We start from the raw sequence: 12,627 nt of genomic DNA, 5'->3' as shown, positions 1-12,627 counted from the left end.
GTTTTTCATGAAGAACTGGACACTTTTCAGGTGTGGAAAATACACGGGTTTGCAAAAAGTAAACACAAATAATTTGAACTTCTTTTGATTTGGTTTTAACTGTTCTTTCCAAAGAGAAGTTAAGTGTATATTCTTGCTGACCAGATTCTAGGAAGGACCTGTGTGGGGGTTTTTTTGTTTGTGTGTATGTGTTTTGGTTGGGGTTTTTTTTTGTGTGGGGTGGGTGTGTGTGGGGTGTGTGTGTGGTTTTTTCATTATTGTTGGGAGTTTTGTTTGGGTTTTTTTATTGGAATTTCAAGAATCTGAGCCAATGCCTCTGTCAGTGGGACCTGTTGTTGTTGGTACTGAGGTTGGAGGCTGTGACTGGTATGTTACTCTGCGTTGTGAGCAGGTACCTCAGCCAAGGTGAAACCAGCTGCACTGGGTGTAGACAACACTGTACCTGGGCTGGGGGAGCCAAGGCTGATGTTGCTGCCTGATGATTTACCCAGAGATCAAGAAATAGCGTGCAGTCAGCTCAGACTCCTGTGTAGGTCACTCCCATGTAAACCTACCTACTGTAGGTTTAACTGCTAACCTTCAACTTGCTTTGTCCACGCTTTTGACTCTTATTTTAGGCTCCAAGTAGCTCCAGTACTTCTGATACTTCCAGATTCTTCCCTGAAAGATGATATCTAACTATATTTATAATCCAATCAAATATGTCATCCAAAACTACATAAATTGTATTTGAAATGCCTGCTTCCTCATGTCTGCTCAGGTTGACTTCTTAGTCTAAAAAGAGGTCAGACTTGCAGTTTAGGGTGGGATTGTATTGCCAGTGCTATAGTAATGCTTGGTAGCCACCTTATTAATGGCTTTATAAATTAAAACATTCTAGTTGTCACAAATTTTGCCTCTTAAAATGAGGTCATTTTGATCTGGCAGTTATGAGACCAGGTATGTTGAAACTATAGTGAAAGTGTCAAATAGAGGAATGTACTATTGTATTTTATAGAGTAATTAATTTTACATTTTCCTATACTGAAGGGCTTGGCTATTTTCTAGATTGTAAATTTTCTTGCAGCTACTTCTAAACTTGGCCAATGATATTTGAGAAGAAAGGCTGATCTTTTTCTTTCAAATGGAGATATTTGTAAAAGACTGAGGGTTAAGGAGAAAACACAGTGCCTGAAAACATTTTTTTTTTTTTAATGTATGATTACTTGCATATTAACATTGTACTCAAAATCCCAGTTCTTAATCTGTCTTAAAATTACTTAAAAATGCTGTGTTTGATTGCCTAGTGAGTTAATCAAGACAGGGTTGCTCTTGATGCTGATACCCTTAAACACATGATGTGGCACAAGCCAACCTCCTGCATGGTGCGGTGCAGAGCGGGTACAGCCTGATGGCTGTGAGCTTTGTGAGCAAAGGGGATGTCTCTGAGAAGCAGCGGCCCCCCTAACCTGGCACCTTCTATTAATTTTCCTTTTTCACTTTGTGTGTCGTTAGTGAATGGGCTGTTCCAGCATTTGTTCAGGATTTCAGCAGCTTTAGGGTAGTGCTCGTTAGGACAGTCCTTGTCTCTTAGAGGAGGAGATCTTGTGGATCTAAGGGCATTCATCAGTTTGGTGCAGCTCTAGTAAAATATTTGCTGCCTCCCCTAAGACCTTAATTTGCCAGACTGATAGTTTTATCGCATAGAAAATGTACAGATTTACCCCTCCCCTCTGATTTTGGTTGAACAGCTACTTCACTGATGTCACTGATCAACATTGATATAAATGAAAGGAGAGTGAGGTTGGTTTTGAACAGCTAAGAACTTCGTTTTCTCTCTCAATAATAATTGTTCTCAGCATGCTCAAAATTAATAGTATGCAAATTGGAAATCTGCAGGAAAGCACAGCTAATTACCACCCCTTTTAAATCTTTTATTATTACAGGAAAATGCATTTGCTTTATATTAAATGTCTTTTTAATGAACTTGAAGACCTGGAAAACACACATGCACCAAATGTATGTGGATATGAAATGTACTACTTAAAGTATGTTAGCATATTAGGATTCAGCACAGATCTCTGTTATGTACCTGCGTAAAGCATTATATAAAAACATGCACCAAGTGATCTGTACTGCTAACAATACATACCAGCTCTATAAGTTATATTACAGTGGTTTTTAGGAAAGCTTTTGCCCCTTTCTTTCAAAAAGGCAAGTAAGTAGTGTAACCATGTATGTGCATTTGGTGTTCCTTGTGAAGTATGAGCAGCAAGAATTGTGTTCAAAATACTGTATTTCAGGGGGAAAAGCAAATATAAACTTATGCAAACTTAACCACTAACTTCTAGAGCATGAAGATGCTCTAGATATATGTTGCTGCTACAGGGGTATGTATGCAACTGGCCGTACTGGTATGGTGGGAGTTACATAGAACCATAGAATCATTTAGGTTGGAAAAGACCTTTAAGACCGTCAAGTCCAACTGTTACATAGCTTGCTTGTAAAATGCTTGTGGAGATTTCCTTTCTGGTTGCTCAGCTGTAAGATATCTATGCACCTAACGGGTCATCAGGCATGAGATTTTATGGTTTGTGTGAGGAGAAAGCTGTGGTGGTAAATGTACAAAAGCCTCTTTCTCATCTGATACGTGTCCCCCTAAAAGCAAATAAAGAAATACTCATAAAAAATTACCTATGCTGCTATTGGATGAAGTGATTCTTAGGATGTATATAAATGTATTTGAAATTTTTCTTGATCAAAGGTACTTCAGTGTTAATCTCTGCCATTAAATTTATTTTTACTTAATTTCTGTCTCCCAATGTGTTTGAGGCAGCTATAAATAATGCTATTATTTATACACCCTAGAGATGAGCTTTGGTGTGAATAGAGTTCTTCTAAAAATAAATAAATAATTAAAAATATTAAAGACCATTATATCTAGAACTGCAATTTTGATGCAGATGGGGTTGACAGTGGCAGAGTAATAATTCCAAAGTATTGGAAGACATTTGCACTTCCAATTTGAAAGGGAAGACTTGCTCAGATTTAGTAAGCAGGACATAGTCTGTAAAATAGAGGATAAGAAAATAATCCAAAACCAATTTATACCAAGTCAGTAAGAGATGATGGCTGCATAGAAAGTATGTAATCCATACTTTGCAGTGTCCTTCAGCTTTAAAATTAAACATTTGTTAAATGTTGTCAAATTATTTTTATTACTGTTCTTCGGATAGTATTAATGTGGCTAAGTAGTGTTTTAACAATGTTAATATATTTAAATATGTGACATAAAATTTCAGTAATCTGAGTTTGATCTAGACTCCGTTTGAATTAAGTGGTCCTTGAATAAAGCCTAGTGGGCTTTGCTCTCAAAATGCTTATAATTCAGTTCTTCAGTGTGCTGTACTTGATAGCCACAATCAATTACAGCATCTAAAACTTGTGTTTAAATTCAAGGCTGTGAAGTCAGTTGTTGTGATTCCACCAGGCTGCTTATGTACTTAACTACTGATTACAAGAGCCACCGCTCACATATTTAAAGCTGAGTCCATGTTAAGTTCTTGAGTGTTTTTGTTTGGATTTTTTGATACGTTCTCTATATGACTTATTCAGCCTGAAGCATTTCCCTACCTTCCCAAGGTTATTCTCACATTAAAAAATGCTATGTGAAAATGGTTGAAGTTGGAGGAAAGTTCCAAATCAAATACAGAGAATTACGTGACAGTTCAGTAGGAGTTTATGAAGAGTTGCTCTCCGCAGAGCTGCGTGTTTCTGCCACGTCTGCTGTTTGCTGGGGTTAAGAGAGGGGGGAGATTTGCTGTGCGTGCCACTGGAGGGATTTTGGTTTGCATGCTGTCAGTGATGAGGAGAGCGCCTCTTTTTGGGATGGGCAGCCGGTGGCTTCCCCCTGGCTGTTGGTGAGGCTGTTTGTGCTAAAGGAGGACAGCGAGGCTGTCTCTGAGTTACACCTGGGACTCCTTACCCTGCCTTGGCAGCCAGAGAGGTTCCCAGCTTGCTTCCTTTCTCTTGTAGTTTTGAATCTTCCATTTCCATTTGTGCTATTTATTAACTACCAATTTACCACTTCAAGTACGCAGGCTCCGTTTTGTGCTTGACACTGAATAAGATCTCACTGTTTTGGGAGCAGTATTTTTGGTTTGAAAGTGGAAGCCCATAAGCAGTTACGTGTTTTCTGGTTTACCTGCAGTAGTAAAGGTCTACATAAATCACACCCCTTAAGTTTTAAGGGCTGTGCTCACTATTGTCTTAAATTTCCTCAGGTTTGGCTGTGTGCTTTTTAGTTATAAATTACTACAGCGATCTCTGTCTTGGATATTCTTTGTCAAATGATGTTAAAGAAATGATAAAACCCTGCATTGATTAGTATGATACATTATGTATAACAAATGCGTGAGTAAGGTAGTAGCGAGATTGCATTTCACTGTATATATAACATTACATAGCATAAAGGTTACAAATCCAACCACTCCAGAGTGAGGAGGTGCCTGAACTGAGGATGTCTCTTTGATTTCCAGCTGTGGCATTAAAGCAGTGAATCACGCCACAGCCTCCAGGGATGGGTATAGAGCAGTGCAGTATGTAGAGTTTCCCACCATTGCCCAGCTGAATACTGGAGAAGTAAACCAATGATGAATTGAGCTTCATGCAATGAATGGACTAAATGTGCTGGTCCCCCACTGATTTATCATCCTTATCATCCTGTAGCACTCTGTGTCCTTTCCAATTTTTGTACATTAAGCAGGGGAATAAGAAACCGCAGGCTGGGCATGAAGAGTACCAGGAGCAGCTGGAGGAGGCAGGTTTGGGGAGAATTGTTCACACCTGGAGAGGAGAGTGCAGCTAACCTGTCAGGGAGTGTAAATACGGATTTCAACATCTAAGCTGGAGAAAAGTCTGGCTGGACCTAAAAAAATGTTTCTGAAATGCAGTAGACCCAGTGGGGAAGTAGAACTTTGTGCTGCTACTGCCATGCTGTCTGCTGCTAGCAAGTTAGATGGCTGCAGGGGACAGCCAGCCTGGGCAGGAGACAACCATTAAAAAAAAATTTTTTAAGTATTTTTTATTTGAACTAGAGTAATGCAAGTTTGTGGTGTGCTTAGAAGTGGCTGGGTTTTTACTCTTGCTATTTTTTTGTTTGGCATTTGAATATAATTATATGTCTCTGTCTGAAAAAACAAAGTGAGCAAATACAATTTTGCAGGATTCTTCTATTCTGCTCTGTGTTTTTTCCCTCAGCTAGAGTATATAACTGTTCTTCAGTTAGATTTGCTCACTTACTAAAAATGAGTAATGCTGATAGTGTCTCATTCCTTGGTGCTCCTTCACTGTTCTTGTATACATCTATGAGACAGACTGTACCTGTACTGCCTCCTTCCAGCAGTATTTGAACAAGAATATCCCTCAGCCTCCACGTTAAAAAAACAAACAAACAAAAAAAAAAACCCCAAAAAAACCAACCCAAAAAAACCAACCAAAACCCAAAAACCCCCTGTATCTTAGTATACCAGTGCCTGCTTGAGTGCTACTGTGTTTCATCCCATAAATTGCAGATGTATTGAGATGGTATTTTTTGTTTTTCTCATAATGTATAGTACAAACCATTTTGCAACCTCTATCAGATTAACTGCAGTGCATGGGAAGTGACCTGGGACAGACTATGTCAAATTAACAAGTTTTGTACATGGGAAGAACAATCCTGAAAATGCATTATATCTTATGGCACCCTCACATACCGATGGTGCTGTGGCTCCCAAGCAAATGCAGATGTTCTCTGTATGACTTTATAGCAGGGTGGAGGAGCCCTTGTTCAAGTGTGAGAGCGCATAAATGAACTTTGGTGCGTTTTTTTTCCTTTCGTAACTGCCAAGGGTAAGGAGTAGCTCACTCTTCTACAAGTACTGAAGCCTGGTTAATAAATGCAGCTGTATTTTGGCCATGCATGCTGTCTTCTGTGCATAGACTGTTAGTTCCAGCTGCTTTCTCCCCATGGGTTTAGGTACTGGTCATTGCTCACTCATCTCACACCAGCCATGCCGTGCCCAAGGACTGGGTCACGGACTAGGAAGAGGAGATGACAGTAGGATTGATAGAGGGGCACAGAGAATTTGAACAGTCTGCAAGCAGTGGGAGGGACAAAGAAGATCCATCTGCCTCAGCATGAGGCAGCCATCAGCCATGTCCTCTTCCTCTCTTTTTTTTCCTTCGGAGTTAAACAACACTCCTAGCAGTGCGTCTCCTGTGATTAGGGGCCGTGCTGGCTGCCCATCAGGGATGTTTGCTGGTTTAAGAGTAGTCTGTTGGAAGAAAGTTTTCAGCAGACCCAGTGTGACCTGTGGCAGGCTGAACTGGCATCCACAACGCACACGTGAACTGCCCCATCTTCACTCCTACCCCTTCCTAATAGATGTACATTGAGGAATGCGTTCATTTGCCTGTGAATCCTGAAAACTGACCCTCAGAGGTGGAAACGTTCTGGGAAGTGGAGGAAATGACAAATATTTGATTGACTTATTTTTGAAAAATTCTTTTATATCTTCAGATTTCAAAAACATAAAGGAAGTCCCAGGTTGGTTCTTGTGAGTCTTAATACCAGGTAACTGCATATGAAAACACTAAGTAGGATAAAGTAGTTTTCTGTCAGCTGTGATCTAATGTCTTGCCTTTCCTTGGATTCTTGACTCAAGCATAACATTTCTTTTTCTTAAAGATGCCTGCTGCTGCATCTTTCAGCATTTATACATGGAAGAAATAGCTTTGTGTGTAACTTTCAAAACTACTCTATCGCCTGATAAAAGAATGCTTTAAAAGTTGCTCTGTATTTTCCTATAGAGTGAAATTAAAAGTAACTTTTAATTTCAGTTAGATGACATCATTTTTTGTAATTTAGAAGGAATGCAGTAATTTTTTATTTTTTATTTTTTTTTTTTTGGCTGGAGCTGTTTAGTAACACAGGTGAGGACAATCTGTTGAGTACCAGTATAAGGAGGCTGCTTGCTGCCATGAGGGGATGTCCTCAAAAGCACTCAATAGCTGACTCTTTTTAATCAAACCTATGAAGGGGTTTGGGGGAAAATCAAAACTCCATTGCCCCAAACCATGGCAATACAAAACCAGTCCAAAAATCAGTGAAAAATCACTGCACTGAAAGATGTGAGCTCCTGGCTAGCAAATTTCTTTAGTAACTCTTGGATATATCACCAAAATAGAGACAGTCAAGAAGGGAAGTCTATGCTTGAATTGACTTTTAAGATTATGTTTAAAACCAAAGCATTCTGCATTTAAATATAGCTTTTCTTGTATTCCACCTTTAGGATATGCTAGTTGGGCTTCCATGGATATTGCATGAATAAGTGGTTAGTACATGCAGTGTCGCATGGGTCAGTGCACACCTGTGAATTGGTTGGAGGTAGATGGATGTCTCTTGCAGTGTTTACATCACAGAAGACCACCTTTGTGTAAGAAGTGGTGAAGTAAGTCCTTATGCTGAAGGCAAAGATCCTTCTTCCCCACTGTCGCCTTGCAGTTGTAGCAGTGCCTAGCAAAGTGGCATCCTCTGCCGCACCAGTATAAAAGTGCGTGGTCTCACTAAAACCAAGTGTTGGTACTCTAACCCAGACCTTCTCGTGCTTGTCAGGATGTGCTCAGTCGCCCTGCCTTGAAATAAAGGAAGCCCTGCTCTAACAAAAGATGGGTTTGTGTCTGAACATCAGAAGGAAGGGAAATCTGTGTAAAGGTATTGCTGAAGGTATGCTGCGCTTCTTGACAACTAATACTTTTGAAGGATATGCTGCTTTCACCACACCAGATGAAATTCTGCTGATGTTTACTTTGAGGCAATGTCATAATAACAGAACAGATGTCTTAGAAGGAATAAGACAGCATTGTTCTGCTAGTGAAATGCTGAGAATTAAGAGGTGGCATAAAAATACTAGGAAAGGATGATTTAAATCAGAGTTTCTATTCTTGACATCATGACATAGGAATTTTAATATGGAATTTCATACAATAAATTAGTAATATTTCCTTAAATATCTTAAAGACAGAGTACATCTCTAGCATCTTACCCAGGAAGGAGGGAGAAAGGACAAGGGAAAGAAACTACAGCACGTGTTGGTTTGAGAATCTAGAGCTTTCAGAGAGATTTCTAGAGAATCTTGAGTGAAAAGGCAATAAAAGTAAAGAAAGATGCTGCTAGTGCCAAAAGGATTATAGCTAATGGAATCTGATGACTTATTAAAAAAGGGGGGGTGGGAGGGGGAAAGAAGAATCCAGTATTTTACCATCTGTACTAGGACCAGGCTAGAGCTGTCTCGGACATGAGCCTCACAGTGCTGCAGGTTTGTGCACAGAATCAAAGGGATTTTTTTCCTTCTCTTAGGAACCAGGTGGCTATGCCACAGAAAATAATAATAGCTGCTAGTGGGAGTGCTTGATAGAAACTGAAGAATCATGCACTTCAGGTACATCACACTTAACAGTGACACTCAAATTCCCTGGCATATTTGAAGTGGAATTCAGTGGAAATATTAACGTGGAGTTAAGTACGTTTATGTGTGTTTCCTTGCTTGGGCAGTAGGATGAAAGAGTTATTTGGTTAGTAATGTTATGCATTATTCATTACTGTGAATAATTAACAGAAGTCACATTTGCAGTAAGAGACACAACAGCAATGCACAATTTTAGAGGGCAGAAGGCTGAGGAGTATTCTGTGTCTGTACAAGTTTATATGTATACATCGTTCTATAAACTGGAGATATAGCAGCTGAAAGTCACTGGAAAAAATAGCTAAGGGGACTGGTTTTTTCATCACAGAAATAATACCATAATGGAGACATACTGAAGTGATAATGTTTCATTATACGATCTAAAACCAGTCCAGTGTATTCAGTGCATATTTCCCTTGTTTGTTCATCAGTAAAGCCAGATGATTAACCTTGTTTTATTTTTCCTCTACTCTGTTGAGACTGAACATTGCATCAGTGCCAAACTGCCGAGTACATGGATGCGAGCAAAGCAGGTTATTTAGAGCTGTTGTGATAATTCCAATTCCTGTTTAAAGAAGCCAGTAAAATTCAGTTGAACTTGATGACCTTAAAGGTCTTTTCCAACCTAAATGATTCTATGATTCTATGAAATTTCATATCTGAGCCTGAAAAGAAACATTTAACTCTGGACTGAAAATAGGAAATTTGTGGGGGGAATAGGAGGCATGGAGGAAAGCAAGCACTTAAGGGATTCTTGAGAGATGGTTTAAGGCCCTGCCTAATTTGCTGGGAACTCAGACCCTGGACTGCAGTGTAATTGGTGTTTGTCTTGTTCCAGTCATGCCAGGCCAATGTTCTGTCTTCAGTAATGAAACTCGCAGGTCACAGTGCCTCTGAGAGAGGTTTGGTGATGCTGTCTTGACACTTGCTACTGCATAGAAGCTAAATGCAAGCTAGTACCTTGCAAAGCTGCTTTTCTACTCATGAGACTAATATTGGAGCTGTGCTCAAATTTCTAACAGGCAGTGCTGAATTTTATCTAAAAACGCTTTCTGCAGTGATTTCTCCTGTTTGGTTTCTTAGGAGGCATGTGTGTCATCTAGTACATGAAGAAATTGCTGTTTATATGGTCTAAAGGTAACTGAGAGGCTGGCAGAAGCATATTTATTACCGTGAGGAAAGTGACCACTAGTAGATGCGAACTTAGTGCAGTAATTGCCAACTGTTGTAGGAAACCTGTTTCAGTGTCTCTTAGCTTCATTTTTTCTTCTGCTCATTTGTTATCTTTGTCTTTGATCAGATCTTTCTTGTGGAATGGGGATACTACATGCGTTTTCGCTGGCAGACCAAAGTCAGCTCACCAGATGAGTCTGAGCAGCAGCCTTGCCCTTGGAGGAAACATGGCACATCAGCCTGAGCTGTGAAGAGAACCTGGCAGCTGAGTCTCTTCCTTGCATGTCGTTGGTGATGATAAAGCTGTTGGAGGAGATGGGCACATCTGGCAATATTTGGCCCTGTTGCACCCTGAGCCCCTGCTGCCTTCTCTGGGGTGAGAAGGTGGGGAGAGCCCCTGGTTGCGCCTGTGCCAGCGTGCACTAAGGGCATGAGGCAGGGGTGAGGGGGGGGAGAAGTGAATTGCCTGGTACTAGAGTGCAAGTGGTAGAATATAGGATGCCCTTTACTTTTGAGTGGGGTTTTTTCAGTTTATTTGGGTTTTTGGGTTTGTTTCATTTTCCTACTGAGAGCAGTGAGATATTGGATGGGGTATTAAGCTGCAGAGTGGCAGCTGTTGCAGGGTTGCTGCTTAACCACTCAAATGTGAATGGTTATTTAATCACCTGAACTAGCAGCCTCGTTAGGTGAGGGTAACCATCTTTGTTGTTGCACTGGAGGTTTGCCTGAGCACCTCTGAGAGGAAGAGCACAGGTGTTACACTCGGCAGGGTCACAGCTTCTCAGCAAGGCTGGTGCTTTGTGGATGAAGGACATGAGAGGACTTGAAGCAGGGTTACTGCGTGTGTCACAGCTGCTTTTGCTACCTCTTCAGAAGGCGGTTATTGATATCAGATGTATGGCATGTGCATGGAAGTGCGTGCATGGCATATATTTCTGCGTGTAGTTTATATTGTATACAACTGCTTGTGAGGGACTACTTGGTTCTAATGCACATTCTAGTCACTGTGCAAATCCTGGAATGTAAATAAATTTAGTTACTGGCCTTAAAAAAAAAAAAAAAAACCAAAAAACAACTTGAAAAGTTTTTAGGCCAAAAAGTCCTCTAATGATAACTGCCCTGCTAATCTGATTTTCAAGAGTCAGTTCAATTGAAAGGAACTGTAGGAGGTCTGAAGGCAATGGGAAAGATGTATTTTTCAAATGCTCTGTTTAGCAGATGACAGTGACAGCCTGTAGTCTATCAGCTGTTTCCTCATGGGTTCCTTGTTTTCTTTGTTGGAACTGAAGGAGCAGTTTTTCTGTACCAGAACAGCTCTCTGTAGCAAAGTGCCTGTGTGGTCCTTGGTAGTGGCCGATGCACTGCTTGCAAATCTGACAAGTTCAGAAGAAAACTTACAATGAACCAAAATAATAATTTTTAAATTATTTTTTTTGTTTCTTGTGAAGCTTGAATTGATGGGTTGGAAGGGTTTTTCTGAGTGAATGGGTAGTGTTGTATTTTAAAAGGTTTTTTTTTTTTATAGGCTAAGAGGTCATTTCAAGTTTTTATTTTCAGTAAGCTCTAAGTTATTTTTCTCCAAATATTACTTTCATTTTGAATTACTGCGGCAGTTTAGGTTTGTTTTTTTTTTTTTTCAGTCCCATTTTGGGTACCATTTTGAGGTATTTCAGCTAGGTTTTATGCTTTAAAACTTTTTTTTTCTGGTTAACTGAATTACGCTTTCAGGTTTATATTTTCTGGACATTATTTTCACTGTTGAACGATAACAGTGATCAAAGTTTGTTTCAAGCAGGTGATGGCTTTTTTCTAAGCAAAGCTACCTTAACTTTAAAAATAATGTAAAGCCTACTCAGGCTCTGCAGCAGCCTCAACATAACAAATAAGTTGGTTTAGTTTTAGTTTTACATTTGTGTACCCTATCATTAGATTGTGCCTGTTCATGTTTTAGAATATATTTTTATCTGAACGAGTGAAGATAGGTTGCACGATATAAAGAAGCAGTTGTGGTGTGAAGAGGCAGTGATAAATCAAGGCAGATTAAATAAAACCTGCACTGGGATGTATAGGTCATCCCTAACTCATGAAACTTTTCAAATGTCCTCCTTTTATTCCCTACCAAATGCTGGTTGCATTTCTTCAGATGACTCCTGATTTTATATTTGACATTGTTCTAAAGAACTGCTGGAGAATTTCAGAAGGAAGGAAGGGTTTGTCTAAGCTATGACTGATTACCAGGTGAGAACCATAATAAAGAACCCATTAGTAGTGTTAACATGCTCAGAAGAGCTGAAAGAAACAGAGGCATTAGGCTTTGCTAGTTATGGCTACAGCTATTAAGGTAGTTTTGAAGCCTGGAAGAAAATTCATGGATGTACTGTGGTGGTTGAGATGTAGTGTTTGTTGACTCATAAAACTGCACTGAGAAACCAGGAAAGCAGAGAGGAGAGCAGCGTTGGTACTACCTGCACTTACCAGTCACGACTTGCATTCTGCCAGGACATCCATATATCCAATTAAAAAACCCAACGTACCGTAGGCCATAAAGGACTGTCCCATCTGGATGGAGTCGAATCATTCGGTTTTTCACTGTCACCCCATGGACAAATGACTTCTTGTCATTTTGGAAATATGTGTCCGGCACCCAGAGCTGGTCAGCCACTCTGTTGTCCAGAGTTAGGTTCAAAGGTATTCCAGAATAAGAGAGCCTTTTATCCCTCCAGGACTGTTGGAAGTACATGGTCAAGGTGTAGTCCTAGGGAAGAAATAAGAAGGGCTTTTTGTATTTTGCATACTGATTAACTTAACAGAGGTTTATTTTTAGATTACTCTCAGTAACTGAATATCAGTAGCAATAGGAAGCTGAAGGATGGTTAAGTTGTTGTCATAAACCATGATCATAAGTCTTGGCCTATTCATGTTAATGTCAAACCTCAAGCTACTCACCAATGGCAGTGACCACCCCTGG

At 39.9% G+C, this 12,627-nt stretch overlaps 1 protein-coding gene across 1 annotated transcript in view; it reads right to left on the bottom strand.

The window, feature by feature from the left end:
* Positions 1–12,408, bottom strand: part of GABRB1 (gamma-aminobutyric acid type A receptor subunit beta1) — a 64,670-nt gene extending 52,262 nt beyond the window's left edge. The window contains exon 1 of the mRNA XM_009642299.1: positions 12,194–12,408. Within this exon, the coding sequence (XP_009640594.1) occupies positions 12,194–12,399 (206 nt within the window). The 5' untranslated portion in view covers positions 12,400–12,408. The remainder of the gene's footprint in view (positions 1–12,193) is intronic.
* Between the last annotated feature and the right edge of the window lie 219 nt (positions 12,409–12,627).

Source organism: Egretta garzetta, unplaced genomic scaffold (genome assembly GCF_000687185.1).
Source record: "Egretta garzetta isolate BGI_Z169 unplaced genomic scaffold, ASM68718v1 scaffold557, whole genome shotgun sequence".
Taxonomy (NCBI): domain Eukaryota; kingdom Metazoa; phylum Chordata; class Aves; order Pelecaniformes; family Ardeidae; genus Egretta; species Egretta garzetta.
Note: the sequence above shows the minus strand (reverse complement) of the source record. Positions and strands in the feature narration are given on the sequence as shown.